The sequence below is a fragment of the Mastigoproctus giganteus genome, chromosome 10 (assembly GCF_048544385.1).
Source record: "Mastigoproctus giganteus isolate SK-2022 chromosome 10, ASM4854438v1, whole genome shotgun sequence".
Taxonomy (NCBI): Eukaryota; Metazoa; Arthropoda; class Arachnida; order Uropygi; family Thelyphonidae; genus Mastigoproctus; species Mastigoproctus giganteus.
The window spans coordinates 56333924-56353376 of record NC_143584.1 but is presented as its reverse complement, the minus strand read 5'-3'; the positions used below and the strand labels follow the sequence as shown (position 1 = coordinate 56353376).

Genomic DNA, 19453 nt, shown 5'->3' with positions numbered 1-19453 from the left:
ACAGCAAATTACTAGCATACTTGAAGTTCTCTAACAAAATTACCAAATAATTTATAAGTTTTGAAAACTAAATGAGCATTTTACCAGGAAAGTAGCAATTACCTAAAGAGGTTAAGCTGTGACTTAGAACTGAATAATTCAGAATGCTTAAATCATATTAATTTGATTTATATATAAGTTAGTATGATTATATTTACAAAAGTGACCTTTCCTTTACATTATAAAACAGAGCCAGTGAACTTGGTATGTAATTTCCATCACAGTGGTAAATACAGGGGTAGATTTATATTACAGCCATGATGCTTTATATATATACATATATATTTATATATATATATATATATATATTCCCAACCACCATGAACTAAATCTCAACAGAAAACATTTCACAAGTAAATTGCATCATCATCCAACAAGATTTTTTACATGAATGAATAAACAAAAAAATAACATTTTTAGAAGTACAAAAGTATCAGAAACAAGTATATACTTACATACATACATTACATACATAAATACACTGGCATGAGAGGATTCAACTATCTTCATGAGCACCAAAATGTAAGTTTATGCATCCTCACATGCCAACTGCTTAAAGGACCAAACTGTTATGTACTTGCCATATACTTATGCAAAATGAAACTACTAACAGAATGGTGATGCAGTTGGATCAATGGTTTTAAACATATCCTTTAATGACGAAGTTTCATCTAGAGGATTAACTGTAGACACAGGAATTTCACTATTTGCAAACGAAGTGGGGGAATTAAGACTCAAAGATTCCTGGGAAGACAATGGCTGAGAATCTGTTGATGAACTGACAGAAGAATGATGTTCTGGAATGGTTGTTTGTGAACTTGCAATTGAATTCTGAATCCTTTGCTTAGGCCTTCTGTTATAATTATTATAACCTGAACTAATGGAATTACAGTCATCATATGAATTCAAAGGAGAAGCATAATCCATACTACTTTTCCTGTTGTAAGTAGAAGTCACTTTTTGCTTCTTCTCATCGTCTTTATTTACAGCTTCTGTTATTTCCTGATCTGGTGAATTTTTACTTTCACTTACGCTATTATTCTGAACAACTGTTAACTGTGTATCAGAAGGCAGTCTTCTTGGAAAGCTGTTATCCTTAGAAACAGGAATGGAAGAAGGTAACACATCATAAGCATTATCACTCAAAGTAATAGTTTTCTTCCTCACGGACTGCTGTGCAGAACTTTCTGTCTGTTGTTGGTTAGGTTCAGTTGCATGACGAACTCTTCTGGGATCCAGAGGGTGATGTAGCCTTGCAAGACGGGGGTCAGTTATTGCACGAGGAAGATGAGTTGATGTTACCATAAGTGAAGATGATACTGCAGACACAGAAGGAGAGGAAACAGTAGACAAGTTAGCTTCTCCAGTACTATTTTGAGGTGGAGTTAAACTTCCCTGTTGCCTTACTACACGAGGATCTGTGAGGACAAGCTTTGATATTCGTGGATCAGCAATTTGCACTGCTGGTAGCTTTATATCAGGAAGTTGCCAAGGATCAGGACCACTTGCAACTAAAGCTGAACTGTGCAATTTTGCGCTGTTCCCTTGGTTCTCTCCAATTAGACCTTTATTTTGATATCCTGTTGCATTCTTATCATGGGAAAACTGCTTGTGTGAATGCTGCTGCTGCTGTTGGAATTGTTCAAAATATTTTTTTAATCGTGGATCATTTAAAAGTTTAGGATCAGACTGACTAGCTACAACATAAGAAGAATAATTGGGTTGAGAAGTAGCTATAGCTCTTAACTTGTATGGGATATTTCCACTTTTTCCACCTTCAACAACAACAGCGGGTTTATTTTGTAGAACATTATGCAATTCTCTTAATTTGTCACTATTTCCACTTCGTGGATCATTAAAGATACTAACAGATGACTGTTCATTTACCATATTAGTTCCACCTGTCCGTAAGTCTCTAGTGACAACTCCTGAAATCCTAGGATCACGATTTTGAAGCCTTGGATCTCTTATGACTGGCAACCTATCTGGGTTTTGCGCTCTTGGATCTCGTGATGATGATTCTTGATTGAGGGATGTGTGTGTTCTTGGAACAGCATTATTAGGCCTGTCTTTAGTGGTGTCATTAATATTCCTAGACAATGCTGAAATGAATGAGGAATTAGCAGAAGGTGGTGGTAATGTGCCTGATAAGATATTTTGCCAAAATTCACTTTGTTGATTGCCAAAACTACTAGTATTTGGTCCCACAGTTTGACTTGCCTGTTGACGAATTGTGTTCAGCATTTTAGCAATATCAATGGGAGGTGTAGAACTAAACTGAGGCTTTGAAGGAATAGGCTGGGAGACAAAAAAAAAAAAAAAATAAATAAATCATCTTATCAATCTGCATCAATATTATGATTATATACATATAAGTTGTTATAGTTAATATTTAATTTGGTGAAAGTACTATGTTAAAATGGTATCATGTTTTATGGAGGGGGAAATTTGTCTCCCCAATTTAAATTTGGTCAGGGGGATAAACCAAAGAAGTGCAAATATTTTTTAAAATTAATTTTTTTATAGAATTAATAGAGAAAACTGCTTTTTTATATTAAAAAAAATAAAAAGCAACTTTTAAGCAAATCATTGGACCATTTTCTAATGAAAAACAATTTCTCATTTTTCAATTGTATTTCTGACCCCAGCTGCTCTAGACAGCAGCAGCAGACTGCTGTTTATGTTCCATGCAAAACAGATTGGATGGTACATAACAGATCATCTACAATATACCCCTTTCCTAAAACTTAACGTTAGCATTTTAATTAAGGAAATGCCAAAGGGCAGAGGTTCTATTGCAAATCCACACCACATTTGAGGAATGTTTATCTCCCCAATTTAAATTTGGTCAGGGGGATAAACCAAAGTGCAAATTTTTTTAAAATTAATTTTTTTATAGGATTAGTAGAGCAAACTGCTTTTTATTAATAATTTATAAATTATTAATATGGGGAAATTAAAAATATATACAGTGTGTTATAACACGTGAGACCAACTTCATGGAAGGATTTAGGACCTGATAAAAAAAAAAAAAAAAAAAAAAAATCATGTAAACAAGTCTGATTTCACCTTGTTTCCGAATTTCTGAAACACATTTCTGTGTTTCAGAAATTCTTCCCACAAACTGATTCAGCATATCTGGCTCCAATCAACTGTTCACAAACAATGCTCGATATCTCATAGAGGGCCCTGATAGTTGTAAAGAAGATCCATAGTGTTCTTTGAGTAATTTCAGTTAGTTCTGACAAGGACACTACATTTGGAACTTGTTATTAACATTTTGATACTGAGCATTTACTACGATAATGGAGGTTTATTCAAATTGAGAGATGGCAGATACACATCTCATTTATGGACTTGCTAGATGCAATGCAGCCAAGACAAGACATCTGTATGCAGAAAACTTCCCTAATCCATGTGCCAAATAAGAAGACCTTTCAGAGAATACATGAATGCCTTGTGGAAACTGGTTCTAAATGAAACAAGTGATCTACCCTCTGAAACTCGTTTCAGATGGTGGGAGATCCATCAACACTAGAACAGTAAATCCAATAGACAACTGGAACTTATGTTGTAGCAGGTGAGATCTATAATGAGGAATCTGCAGGCTTTTATTCAGGTGCACAGTAGTCATTTTGAGCATTTCCTGTAAATGTAAGCAGTTAAGTGTTGGAACACAAAAATAGCTGTAACCTGGAAACAAGGTGAAATCAGGCGTACATTTACATGGACTTTTATTATTGTTTATAGGTCCTAAATCCATCCCCGAAGTGGGTCCCACACATTACAATACCCCCGTCTATAACACTGTAACAAATTTTCAAAAAGTTTCTGTTTATCTACATTTCTTGGTATTTCTTTATGGCTTTCGGTATGATTATTCTGAATATGAACTTACTTTTTGAATAGTATCAATGGTTTGCTAAAGATGAAAGAAAAAGTTAACACTACATGAGATTTGTTAACATGTTTAACTTCTGTACAGAAGAGAAAATTAATTTTTGCTACAAGATAAACAAGCTAAAAAAATAACAAACAAATTAAAAAGAAGAAACTCTCATCTGGTTAATCAAAGAAAATTTAAAATGTACATTTCAATGACTGTCTTTTGTGGTCAATGTGATCAGCCTGAATGGTTGCTAACCATACTCACCTTCCTTGGTACTTTCTCTTCATTAACTGTATGTATTGGCAAAAACCCCTATGCTTTTCACCAAAATCACATAGGTTGATTTGGTCTGAAAAATTTCAGGTGAGAATGCAAGTAATAAAGCTTGATTGCAATTCTGCATCCCATTTTTCCATAATTTTCAGTCAACTTGTCAGCCACTTTGAAGAAAGGATAATAACTTAATTTGGAGAATGGCAGGAGAATCTATATCCAAGAATTCACTGACTAGAATTCAAGGCCAGCTGCAAAGTGGCCTTGAATTATATATTGTTAGTGTGAACTGTTTTGTAAACTGCATAATAGAAGATTTGGACACAGCAATGTTAGTATATCTGGCTTCTGTAGCACTCATATCATGTGTTTGACATGAGTACTACAGAAACTGTGAAATAAACTAGAGGATTACAGAGACAAATATTTGAGGAAGACTGCAAATTCCAAGTGGCACAAGGGCATTAAAGAAGATTGAGAATCTCTTGCCTCAACATTGGCATTCAAAGATTTATAAAGAAACGGCTTCCAAGAGTACTTCTATGAGAGGGATTGTAGATGGTGCAAGTGTATCTGCTTTGAAATGATTATTTTGTAAAGAAGAAAGAACTGGCAGACTTCAGAGATGAAGATTAAAATTATGGTAGGCTCATTAGCAAATTAATGTTATCAAGAAAGTCATTCACTGTCTCCCAGTTCTCTTGTGAAGCCAACATCTGCTTAACCTGTTGACCAATAAATATGCCACTTTCACTTTTGCATTAGACACTTTGGAAATATAAATTGTATATGCTTGAATGATTGATTGATTGGTTTGGTTTTTTATGGCGCATTGTATATGCTTGAAGCCGTCATCTTAAGGACCCAATGCTTTAACACAGTTTCACCAGTACAAGCTTCATAGGCTGATGGAAGCAAGTCATTTTAATTATTATTACTATTATTATTTTTATGGAAACCCCAGACACGAAAGTTATTAGAACCTATGCTTGGTAACACAGTATTTGGAATCTATGGGAAATAATAATAAAAGTGAAGGACTGTTTCATAAAACTGAAGAAGGAAGGGAAATGAAAAGGTGATTCTGTGAGTTTCGAGTTGGAGAGAAGTGGATGTTGATTGGTTGGGGCATGGGTCTGGACTAGTTTGGAAGAGTGGGGGTATTACAGATGCCATTTCTGAAGCATACCTTATAGAAGTATCTAATAAAAAGCATGCAGCAGAAATTGAATGTCTATGATAAAGAGAATGGAGAGACTCTGTAAGAGATGGGTCATTAATTAACCACTGTCCTTTTTTCAAATGAATCACAAGTTTGATGGTGGTTTCGGGACATTACCCCCAGATGTGGAAACAATAATCCATGGTAAGGATGGGCTTCAGATTTATAGAGTGAATGATTGTTTATAAGGGGGTCACACTAATCTCTCGGTAAATTTTGTGGAATTATCCAAGTCACTTGTTAAAATAATTAGTTTTATAAAATTTAAGAGATTATTTAAACTAGCGATGACCCTTAGCTGAAATATTTTTTGACTGAGACTCCCTGTGAACAAACCGACAGCATACCTATTTTCCTTTAATCTTGATCTGTAACTACTGCTGCAGTAATGAGGTTGTTTTTTCTTGCAGCTTATCTTGATCATCAGTAGGCATTTCAAAGCAGGCTTCATATGCAGAACAAAACTTGGCACATCAATGTTATATCTCAACTATCTCAGGCTTATATAATATTTACAAACATAGCAGAATGAGTATGGTGATGATTTACACCTTTTTTTGGTAGACATAGCAAACTGCAAAAAAAAAAAAAAAACGAGAGACCTTATTATATGAATATTATAGGCTCCTATATATCATAGCACTGGTATGAACTTGTGTAATTCATATAAATATCACAAAACATAAAATCTACAATTGAAACTAAAATATTGATACTACAGTAAAACAATGGCACCACTGGATTCAGTGTACAGAATACATATAAGAAATAGTTAATAAGCATTATCAATAACATTATTTATTTGATATCATTATAATGCAGCTTAATAGTCACTGGAGTATAAGAAAATTCCAAATATGTAACTTTGTATTGGGTACTTTAACCATAATGAGTATCTTAAACTGCTGCAAAATTGTTCCTTCAAAAGCAACCAGCATACTAGGTGTGACCATTTTGATCACACCTAGTATGCTGGTTGCATTTAAGCCTTCTTGGTAAGAGCATCCCTTTGTTCCCCTCACCAATCTTGTTGCCCTTCTCTGTACTCACTCTAGAAACTCTACATCCTTCCTAAAACAAGGTCTTCAGACCTGTATGCAGTACTCAAGGTGTGGCCTGACCATTGACTTATACAAAGGGATAATCACCTCCTTATCCCTACTAGTAAAATTCATGTACGTCATCGACAACCCCATGATCTGCTCTGGCAGCCTGTCTGCACTGCTCAGAAAACTTCATATCTGACTGCATAATTACCACCAGGTCTTTTTCATTCTCCACTACCCTGAGTGTAGCACCACACAGTTGGTACGTTTCTCTGAGGGTTACTGCTACCCACATGCAGTACTTTGCATTTGTAAATGTTAAATTTCAGTTGCCACTTCTCAGCCCATCTGCTCAACTCTTCTAGAAACTTTGTGTTATTTGCAATCTTTGACATTAAGCCCGATATACAGTGGATTCCGGTAATTTGGGCCACCGGTTAATCGGGGCAGCCGTTTATTTGGGGCAAATCTTAAAAAACAGAACCCAATCGAAAAAACAGCCAGAGTTTGCTTCGCTTAATTGGGACAACATGCTGTTTAATCGGGACAGGAGACTGCAGCACTGGAGATTACTGTACGGTTGTCTCCGACCGATTTCTGGAGGTCACAACCATAAAACAATAAAAACAATCAGCAGTCACCTGTTTATTGGGCTTTTCTGTTAGTGCAATCTATCATAAACGGACAGTAAACTCAATCTTATTGAATTTGCGATAATACCGACAGCTGGAATTCTGTGGTTTATTATGGTGAATTGTGTTTACACTTCAATGGAATCTTCAACCATATAAAAAAATTAATTTTCAGAATCTTCTCTTCATTACTATTTTTAAAGCTTCGTAACTTGTTACTCCGTTCTCTCGCTTGCGCATATCGTGTTACTTGCAATTTGTGTGTGCCTTGTTCTTTGTTATTGATTGCTTATCTTTTTACTGTTTTAAATTTTAACCCCCACCCACAAATGTCAGTGAACAGAAATGTCAACTAGTTAGTATGTACATATTACAGTACGTATTAATTATTCCGATTGTCACGTATATTCTTCCGATTTTCGTGTATCATTTAATTTTTTAATTGGTAAGGTAATAAAAGGTAAATTTGTGCTTAATATATCTTTACTTTTATAGCCTGTGGCTAATATTCCTCCTATTTTTGCTAATTAGAATCACTGTTTAATAGAATTAAAATTCAATTCACAAACGTGAGCACAATGACTGGCACTTACTACACATCATATAGTGAATGGTACTTTACTATGGTGACTCCATTGTAACATGATTTGATTGTACAGTGAACCAATTGTAAAGCGGGGGTCCATTGTATTTTTAACTTTTTTTTTTACGTGAAACTTTGGATAATTGGGACAGCCGTTTAATCGGGCCAAAATGCACTAGTCCCGATGTGTCCCAAATAACCGTAATCGACTGTCATTAATAAATATATAAAACAACAATGGGCCCAACACCGAACTCTGGGGAACTCCACTAATAACATTAGTCCATGAAAAGCAGTGTCCAATGATTACCACTCTGTCTTCTCCCACTCAACCATCCTTTTATCCATTGTAGCAACTTGCCCTTAATGCCATACTTCTCCAATTTGTAAATAGTCTTCCATGTGCAACAGTATCAAAAGCTTTCCTGAAATCCAAGTATATGATAGAAAAATTATTTTTTGCATCCAGTTTCTTTGTGACCACATCATAGTATCCAATCAAATTGGTCAGACAAGACTTCCCTTTAAGAAACCCATGCTGTGGTCTGTATTATTATTGCAGTCTTGTCTAGATGATCCTGCAATGCTTCTTTAACCAGACTCCATTTTTTCCCCTGGAACAGAAGTTAAGCTAATAGGCTGTAATCAAATTACTTGTGTCACCGTTTCATCTGCTTTGTGAACTAAGGGATACATTTGCACATCTCCAATTCGTAGGGACCTCCCCTGAGTACAAGGAAGCTTTCATAATTATGGTTAAGGGTTTGCTTACTTCCTTTACTGCCTCCTTTAATATTAGTAAATTAATACAGTTCAACTTTACGAGAACTTCGAGAAAATAAGGACATTATTATACAGAGGGCAGATAAAGGAGATACAGTGGTAATACTAGATAAACATGATTATATTAATAAGTTAGATTCAGTTGTGTCTGATACCTCCACTTATCGTGAAGTGGACCCGACACTGTTTACCAATTTGGTAAATCAATACAATAAAACGTTAACCACATATCGTAAAAACGACTACATTACTATGGTTCAGTTGAAGGAATTGAAGTCCAGAACATACAATATTCCTGCACTTTTTGGTCAGGTAAAATTACACAAGCCTGGATTTCCGATTCGACCTATTGTTTCCTACAGGAACTCGGCATTTTCAGCCTTAGCCACACATGTATATAACATTATAAAACCTTTTAGACAGGTTATAAATTTGCGATTAAGAATTACGATACATTATTTAATAATCTTAAAGACTGTAGACTCGGCGACAATGACAATTTATTCTCATTAGATGTTACCTCATTATATACGAATGTAAACGTTGAATACACATTAGATATTATTTGGGATATGTTAAATAAAAACTCGACACCGATTAATTATACGAAGCTGCCTATTAAGGAACTTTTTCACTTAATTAAACTATTAGTTGAGGCTAACTACATCACCTTTCGAGACAAGGTGTACAAACAAATTTTTGGATTACCAATGGGTTTGAGTCTGAGTGGCTTAATGTCAGAGATCTATCTCTCAACGATTGAGCAGATACATTTGACACCTTTTCGTCCCCGTATCACATACTATGGGAGGTATTTAGACGATGTTCTAGTTATTACCGATAGTAGTACTATCCAAGACATTCTACATTCGTTTAATAATATTCATTCTAGACTCAAATTTACATTGGAAAGGGAAGATACAGATACTAAGTCATTAAACTTTCTAAATTTCACGCTTACCCGGGACTCGAACAAAATACAATTTAGCATCTATCGGAAACCCACAAACACCGGTATGCTTCTACATTATAATAGCTACCACCCGTTCACCTACAAAAGATCGGTTATCTTTAATCAATTTCTAAATGCCTATAAATATTCAACGATGGATTCTGCTTTGGACTCAGAAATACAAATATTAACTAGCAGATTCTTGAACAGGGGTTATCCCATTAACACAATAAATCGAATTAGGGTACAAGCTAAGGATAGGATACAAAATACTGCACCAATCAACAATAGTAATATCAAAAAATACTTTATTTCTGTCCCATATGTTGAACAGTGGCACAAACAGCTTAACAGATTCTTTAAAGATACCGAATTTAAAATTATAGCTAGGCCTATACGGAAGTTACACACTATACTGAACAATCGCTCGGTTCTTTCCGCGTTCGCAACACAAATTAATGATCTAGTATACAACATTTCTTGCGGTGATTGCGACTCGTCTTATCAGGGTTCGACGCGGTTTTCTCTTAATATTCGGGTAAATCAACACGAATCCTCAGTTCGTGCTTCTCGTTCAGCAGCGTCAGAATTAGCCTTTCATGCCATTAACGAAAAACATACTTTTTTATTTAACGAGGCCAAAATACTTAACGTTCAACGTAATTATACGCGACTATTAATTGCAGAAACCGTTGAAATTAAATTACACGAGAATTCTGTTAATGTTCGGCGGCCATATTTGATCTCCGATGCGTGGACCTTTACGCGCATGCGCGAAGACACATAATCACTATTTAAGTTGCAGGTTTAGCCTGATTCGGTAATTTTCATTCCTGTGATCACGACAGTCAGTCGAAAAGCATTGTCAGCTTCAGGAAGGAAAATCGTTTTGAATTTTTTCGTTAGATTCTTTTAATTGCGTTAATTTGAATTTTAATTGTTTTGAATTGATTTTGAATTGTGTTAAATTGATTATTTAATTATTTATATTTTACTTTAATTATTTATATTTTATTTTAATGTACCGGTAAGTTGTCGATTTTTTCGTTTTTTCCGTTTTAATTTCTGGAGGGTATCATACGGAAGTGTTCCACGTACTATATTGAGGTATACTCCTCTTATTAATTTACTAATATTATTATCAACGTAGAACATATTGAGTATTACAGCTCTGATTCATACTATGCCTCCTTTAATATAACTGGAATGATCCCATCCACCCCAGGTGCCTTTTTTATGTTCAGTTTCAACAATTTCTCCTCCACTTTGTTCTCAGTTATTACAAAAACATTTAGCTCCCTGTTAGAGTTTAATAAGCTTCTATCCTCCACTTCCCTACAGAATTCCTCACATGTGAATGTAGTGCAAACTACCCATTCAGTTTGTCTATCTGAGCATGATCATCAATAGTCGAATCACTGATATCAAGTGGGCCAATCTGATTCATCCCCTTCCTTCTAGAGTTTACATACATAAATAATGAAGTCTTTGCTGTTTTTCTTTGCATACTTTGCCAAAGATTTCTTGTGATTTACCTTCGCTTGCCTAACCTCTTTTGTGATTTGATTACACACGCGTATATCTACCATAGGCTTCTGTGTTGCCCGATAATTTGTATGCATCCCATGCATTTTTCTTCTCTATCACGAGTCTCAATAGTTCATGTGACATTCATTTAAGTCTAAACCTTGAACAGTATTTCTTAGTTGGAACAAAAAGCCTGGTAGCTTCCAAGATTACTTCCTTGAATGCTTCCCATTTAGAATTTGCTGTCAGTAACATCATCACTTGGTCCCACTGCCATCACCTTTACAAAAGCAAAAATCCTTCCCTTTACCCCTGATGGTAATTGCATCTTTAAGTAAATCCCACATCGGTACAATGTGATTATGGAAAATGCACAATGAAAATCCACAAAATGTTAACAGCTTTTGGAAATGAAGCTATGTATTATTCAAAGACTTTTCAATGGTTTGCTGAGTTTAAAGAGGGACACTTGCCCAGCAAAGATGATCTTTGCTCTGGCCACCAAACTTCAACTTCGAAAACTAATGGTTCTCAAGTTTTGATCTCCTCAGGAGCAATCGATGTTTAACTATCCATGAAATAGCTAGTGAAACTGGTATTTCTTATGGAACACGTTTGAGCCAAGTTTGTAGCTTCCATCCTCAATGATGATCAAAGAGTGCAGCAAGTTCGGGCATGTAAGGATCTTTTTTTCTGCATGCTGCTGCTACTGATCCACACTGTTTCTTCTGTCATTATTGGGGAACTAATTGTGGGTGGCTATGAATTGGAAAGGAATGCCTGGTCCTCTCATCAAAAGGCTCTGTCTTCTCCACTTACAAGATCATACTTATTCTATTTTTTGACCAATAGGGACATTGTATATTATAAATTTGTTCCATATGGTCAAACAGTGAACCACGAATACTACAAAACAGTTCTATAGTGATTATGTGAAGCTGTTTTGAGAACATGGACAGAAAAATAGCCTTCAGGGAATTGATAACTACATTATGACAATGCCCTTGTACACTTGTCACTTTCCATTCAAGAATTTCTTATGATCTATTCATCATAGTCACTGGATATTTTTGTGATATTTTTCATTTTATTTACAAGCTTATTAAAGTTCCCTTGAATGGAACTATTAGCAATTCCAAAAGAAGTCAATCATTACATTATGACAATGCTCTTGCACACTTGTAACTTTCCATTCAAGAATTTCTTAGGATCTATTCATCATAGTCACTGGATTTAGCTCTTGTGATATTTTTCATTTTGTTTACAAGCTTAAAGTTCCCTTGAACGGAACTTTAAGCTTGTAAACAAAACTATTGGCAATTCCAAAAGAAGTCAATCAGGATTGCTTCCGGAAGTTGAAGAAGTGATGGAATTGTGTATATAGTGACATGGAGACTACTATGAAAAGGGTCATTTGAGTAGCCAGTAAGGGTCATAATTTCTTAAATATTAATTTAGCCCTGAGCTTTTTGATCACACCTCATAATATAAATGAAATACGCATAACTGAAATTATTGCATATATATCACCCCTGGATATGTACAGTGTGTCTGAAAAGTAATGAGACAAAAAAAAAAAAAAAAAAAGAAAAATCATTCAAAATAGACCCTACTCAACTCTACACTTTTCTTTTAATTGTTCAAAGCATTCTTGAAACTCTTCCAAATAGCCAAAGAATGTGCCTAACTCTCTCCTTGAGAGGGCTGGTTACATTCTTTTTGATGTTTTGGACAATATAAAATCGTTTCCCTTTCATCTTCATTTTTAATTTCAGAAAAACGAAGTCAGTGGAGTTGCTGGTGAATGGCGGGGGGGGGGGGGTTAAGAATCAGTTGATCTCAGTAACACTTTTTTTTTTGCAAAAGAAATCTTTGAACAATTAGTGTGGAATGTGCAACAAAAACAAAGATTTCTGTTACAAAGGAGATTATTGAGATCAATCCCACATTCACCAAATTTTGGATTTGGTTGACTTTTCCCTTTCTGAACTTAAAAATGAAGATGAAAGGGAAATGACTGCATTCCTACCAAAACATGTTTTTTTTTCTTTTTCTTTTTTGTTTTTTTTTCAGAATTTTTATTAATGGACATATCCTATTATTTCCATATGCTGCAGCCCTAGTATTACTTTTCAGATACACTATGTAACTCCATTTGTTTCACTTCAGAAGGGGCGCCTCCGTAGCCAGGTGGGAAGGAGCAGCAGTGCGTAGCACATGCTTCTTGATTAGACCGGGGTTCGAGCCCATCACCACCAAATATGGAGGATGCGGAAAGGTCAGGGAATGACCACCGCATATTCCGGGAGCAATATGGCCTTAGTTGCTAATGCTCCTAAAAACCAAATAACAACAACTTCAGAAGGGCTCTGCCACTTTATATCTCTCACAGCAGGGCTTGTACAATAAGTAATTAATCCAGTTAGATCAGCTTTCAATTTCCAAATTGGCTTTCAATTTACATCTCATAGAGTTTCTTGACTGACCAATAATAGAGATTAGCTTTCCAAAAAGGTCATGGATATTTCCTGAATAGTTAGCAGAAATAATCTGCAAAAACATGCATTTCTTTCTTTTCTCACCAAAACTTGGCATTTGTTTTAAACTACACCTTGAGGATTCTCTGGATACCAGAAGAGGCAAAAATGCCAACACGAGAACCACGGCAAACTTATCAGACAAACTGCTTTGCCGCTACTGCAGTTTCTCCCTACATTCTCGGTAAACAGTGCTTTTGAAAAATTGTGCATTAAAGAGGAAACTTAGTTATTTCATGGTTACTTAATCCACAGTAGAGCTTAGCTAAAAATGGATCATCCATTTTTTGTGTGCACTTGGTGCTGTTATCAGTGGCGGCAGTAGAAGTAGAGAACAATATACTGATTGATACGTAGGCATGACAGATGATGTACAGATTGGTGTGTGAACACAACAGAAGATAACATCATTGCGTTAAGTGATTGGTTGATGTTATGATACATGTGTGTGTAACAAATCTTTCTTTCTTTCTTTTCCTATTATTTCCTAACCTAACTGGTTTTAATAATGAGAAAAAAACTAATCATTACATCATCTGTCATGCCTACATCTCAATCAATATATCGATCTCGACTTCTACTGCTGTTACTGATATGCACTCTGTTTACCAAGAATGCAGGGAGAAACTGCGGTAGCGGCAAAACAGTTTGTCTGGTAAGTTTCCCATAGTTTGCTGTGGTTCTCGTGTTGGCTTTCTTTACCTTAGCCGGAGCTATTTTATGAATTCTGTAGACCAGAATAGCAGGTAAGCAGAATTCATAGCTGTAGTAAACAGGAAAAATGTTTCACTAGCATTTGCAATTTTCAAAATATATTCTGTTATATTGTTTCAACGGTATTTTAGGAATTGTATTAGTTAGTTGCCAGGGCTGCAATGAATTTTTCACTAGTCACTCTACGCAGCGACTTTCTTCACGAAATTTTACAAAAAGGTCACTGAGAACCTCAAATTATTGGCCATAGCAGCAACTAATCATTGTAAGAGATCAAAGTAGGACAGATAAATGGATAGCATTTTATTGCTGATGCAAATGAACTGTCTAAAGAGATGGAACAGGTGCATCTTGACATCTTGCTGGAGGAGCCTTACTGATTCAAAAGAGAGATAAGGGGCTACTCATCATTCAGAATTATATAATCACATCATACTTTCAATTGAGCTATCCTATACATCGACAGACTGCAGCCAAAGCTTTGTATTATCAGGGCAGTAGTCAAATTTTCATTTTTACTGACACTAATGCAAGCTCTACTATGTGGGGTTTAATGATTCTACAGATAACAAGAGTGATTAACTGGAGGAGTTCCTTACTACACAGAATGTTTTCATCAAAATTTCTTTGAATTAACCAAAAACATACAGTTCCACCGCTGGGGTTTCCAACTTTGGCACTTAGATGTAACCCTTATCTCTGCCCCTGTAGCAAAGAAGAGTATCAATTGGAGTCCTTGATCAGTGTCCCAAAAAAAAGTTTTGGGGATGCTGTTTTGCCATCATGATTTCAGTAAAGCTCTTTTCTCCCCAATCAATTGTTATTGTTATTTGGTTTTTTTTTTAGGAGCATTAGCAACTGAGGCCATATTGCTCCGGGGATATGTGGTGGTCCTTCCCTGACCTTTCTGCACCCTCCGTATTTGGTGGTCACGGGCTCGAACCCCGGCCTAATCAAGAAGCGTGTGCTACGCACTGTTGCTCCTGCCCACCTGGCTACGGAGGCGCTCCCCCCAATTTAAAATAGCTGTTTAAATGTATTTAAAAGGAACAACATTCAAAGGAGTGGATATTTAACAAAATAAGATAGATTGCTTTAATGATGAAGTTCAATGCATAATAAGAATGACATTTTTAAGTAGGGGAGACGGTGGTCATGCTGATATAAATGCTTACTTAAAATAAGGAAAAAAACAAGCAAAACTGATGTGAAACTACAAATTCTGGCTCCTCCCACAAAATACTCAATTAGGCCTACCCTATGACAATGTTCTTTAACAATGATATTGAAACAACAGTTGGGTTTTCTGAATTTCTGGGCACTCCCAATAATTTAGAAAGTGGAGAATTCAGAATTTCACACAGTGGCATTGCTGTTTCAACACTGCAAAATTGCCATTGTGCGTAGGAATGTGTCAGGTTATCACAATTCCTGAAAGTAAACAGCAAATGCAGTTTCACTCAACATGTGAAAAGGACACAAATAAAAGAGTATTGGCATTACTGGTTCCATAAACATACATTCATAACTGTTTAAGTCTGTAGAAGTGTGTGTGATCACTGGCTGATTTGCATGTTGTGCAGGCTGAAAAACTTGGAATAACTCATGAGAGAAAACCCTCTGAGATTGGCTAACTTCAGCTTTGAATAAAGATAACTTTAGAAATTCCTCCAGTTATCAACAGAAATTGAACTCAGACTTCTCCAAACACAAGCAGACAGTGAAGTATGACAGTGAAGCAAATAGTGAACATGGTTGATAGGTAGTTTTACTAAGCTCTTTTCATGCCACAGAGGGCATGAAAAGAGCTTAGTAAAACTACCATTTACTCTTCCTGTGAGTTGATTGCCCGGATGTAACGTTCTGGAGGTGGTAACATGGAAGGTAGTTTTTCTTTACTGCAGTATTCCAAGTATTAAAATGCTGCCAAGTTTTTCTCACCCATTTTCTTTTTACTGCAGTATGGACAATGGAACTGAGAGACTACCTGGTTTGCTGCCCTCATTTCTGGAAAATGGAATGAATGGCGGCAGCATTGTTGGAAATGGAAAGTGGGAATTCTTAAATTCCCTGTTCTCATGAGGAGAATTGTGGCTGAGAAGAATGAGAGCCATTCTTTAACAAAATATGGTCAATCATTCAATTATCAAAAGGTGGTGAGGTGGTGGCATGTATTAAGTGCCAAAGTGGCTAAAGCTATGAAGCATCAGTATATTGTGTTTGTAATAGTGTGTATATTCTTCAGTTGGGTTGATATTTACTGGATGAAACACTCAAATTTTCAGGAGATAAGCCATGCAACCCTGGTCCAAAACCAACTATGTTGTTGTTATTTGGTTTTTAGGAGCATTAGCAACTAAGGCCATATTGCTCCGGGAATATGCGGTGGTCATTCCCTGACCTTTCCGCATCCTCCGTATTTGGTCCAAAACCAACTATCATGGCTATGTTGTGAAAAAAGTTGATGAAAGATCCTACAGTCAAGAAAGGCCTTTTGCATACTTGGAAAGCTGGGCTCATATTTCTATTTCAATATCATGACACTGTGAAAATACTTTTGTTGAACAACAATGCCATTAAATATAGCTATACACAAGATTATTTATCTATAGAACTAAAATACCTTATGGAAAAATTCATAGCTAGAAAATATCCATTACAGTTAATAAAAGAGACCATTTCCAGAGTTGAAAACAGAATTAATAACCCACATCATCGCAATAATCATAATAAAGAACAAGGAACCCAAATTTTCCTCCCTTATCACAGACAATATGTGAAATAACTCTGACAGATTTTTTACAAACAAACATAACCATAATTTTTTCATTGTACAATAAATTAGGCTCCAAATTTAATTCATACAGAACAACACACAAATACACCATGCAGAATTACAATAATATCATATATTTAATTCGATGCCAATCGGACGTAAGGCCTGTTACACTGGGAGCACGACGACAAAATTTGGTACTTCTAAAATCTCTAATATGCGCACATATTATCGTTTTAATAGTTTTAAATCTAACCTATCTAATACAGAGTTAACACAACATATCCATTCCTACAATCATAACCCACTAATAGATTCAGCTATCACAATAATTAAATTAGAGTCCAATTACAAAATTCTCCAAAATGAAGCACTAGTTATTGAATGATTTCGGCGACATATGTCATTTAACATACTAAACACAAAACTCCAAATCAACCTTTCCCCTATTTGGAATTTAATCGTTGACAATGCAAGCCTCATTTCTTCATCAATAGATCTAAGTCTTTTCCTCTATGAGGTTTTAATTTTAGTGAAGGTCGAAAAGCCCAGTTCACACAAATAAGTAGTTGAAAATGAATAAAAAATGAATAGCAAGTGCTTAAAAAACGGTACTCACCTTGTATAAATCTGCAATAAATTTATTGGTAGATGGTGGCTAAATTTAGGTTGGAAGATGCATTAAAAAGAACTAAGGCGAAGAATGGGATGAAAATATTTTAAAGAGATTTTAAAATGAGCGCAAGGAAGTTGAAGTGCAGATCTCCAATCCTTGATTATCATAAAGAGGTTAAAGGACGCAAATGAAAAAATGAAAAAAGAAGACCAGTGATGCCAATAGTCGTTACGGGGGACTTTCGTTGAATAAACCATCATCAGTTGGCAAATGGGAGAGAAGTGAGCGCGTGTTGTATTTAAAGTTTATCTATACTCTCGTGATGCTCTTTTTGACACGTGGGAACTCTAGCCGCGAGAGGTTTCAAGCCGGTGAGAGGTTGAAGGGATTATTAACACTAAACTTCCCTTCAACCTCTCATCGGCTTGGAACCTCTCAGAGCTAACATTTTTTACAACACCAGAACTTCCAATAAGACTCTGTTCGTGATTCAATTAGTTAATTCAATTAGTGATTCTAAAGAAAAAAGGTCAGGTTACCCCCTCCACTTCAGGAGGGTTTCAAGCTCCTGTGGGATTCAATTTCTACTCCAGATCGATAACACCCACCGTCTGTTTACCGAGCAAGCAACAATACAAATGCCATTACGGCAAAGTACTTTTACCGGTAAATTTCATCAAACTTTTGCATGCTTCTTGCGTGGGCTTTCTTTACCTTAGCCATGTTTTGAAACAGTAGTGCGACCAAAGAAAAGAAGAAAATAAATCTCACAGGTCATCCCAATTTGCATTCTTGTAATACCAAACAACAAGAGGTTGGGAAAAGCTATGAGATAAAGGCTCCATTTGAGAAGAGACAATCATAAAGTTGTAATCTGAGAAAAAGATCAAGCGCACTGGCTGTATGGTTAGGATTGTCCGGTATTGTAGGTAAATATTAGGATTGTCCGGTATTGTAGGACCTCTGTGTGAAGTCATTAGTAATTGCAAAAGCCTCAGCATCTCGACCAGCTGGGTCTGTATGACTAGAAAACGGAAGCCAGCTCGAGTTGTGAACATTAAAATCACCAAGGAAAATTATCTTGCTGTTAGGAAAGTTGGACTGGAGAAAGTCAAGTTGCAAAGAGAGGAAGTCAAAGAGTTCCAAGTGATTAGTGGAGTTAGGAGTACGGTAGAGACAACAGATGAATTTGAAAGAATGAGGTAAAGAGATTTTAAGCCAGAGAAGATCGAAAAGAGGAGATTCCAAATTACCAAGTCTTTGTTAGGGAATATCAGAATGGATATATGCACAAGTATCACATTTGAGGTGAAAGGAATCATATAGCAAATAATTTGGGCAACCGAGATGAGCAGTAGTTGAATCAACCGATAACTGAGATTCTGTCAGAAAAAATATATGGGGTTTGGCAGACCGCAAGTGGAAATGGACATCATTGAGATTAGAATTGAGACCACATATATTTGTGAAATGAACTAGGAAGTGTTTGGGAGGTTTAGATATTTTTGCAAATAAGCTTACTCTATTAGTTTGACAATTCATGGTTTATTAAATAGTAAGAAAAAGTTGGGGGGGGGGGACATGCTGTATGAAGTAATGAAATTTTTGGATATGGCATACACACATGGTAAGAATATACCCAGATCCTTTACATAACTTGGCCTCGACAATGCCCTCTGCATACACACACAACTCGGACTCCCTCCAGTCACTATCTGGCAGAGTATAGGCAGGTAGCAAGATTATACACTAGCTGATCCAGAAACCTCCTAAAGAGTTACTAAAGATTCAGTCTGGTGTACTAACTAGTGGCCGGCCTGCGAATATCATTTTAGAGCTGTACCCTTGAAATGTAAGGAAGATT

General features: G+C 36.0%; 1 protein-coding gene across 1 annotated transcript in view; it reads right to left on the bottom strand.

The window, feature by feature from the left end:
- Positions 1–481: 481 nt before the first annotated feature.
- LOC150079042 (uncharacterized) overlaps positions 482–19453 on the bottom strand; it is a 231514-nt gene continuing 212542 nt past the window's right edge. Inside the window, exon 11 of the mRNA XM_090382501.1 lies at positions 482–2337. Within this exon, the coding sequence (XP_090238627.1) occupies positions 646–2337 (1692 nt within the window). The 3' untranslated portion in view covers positions 482–645. The remainder of the gene's footprint in view (positions 2338–19453) is intronic.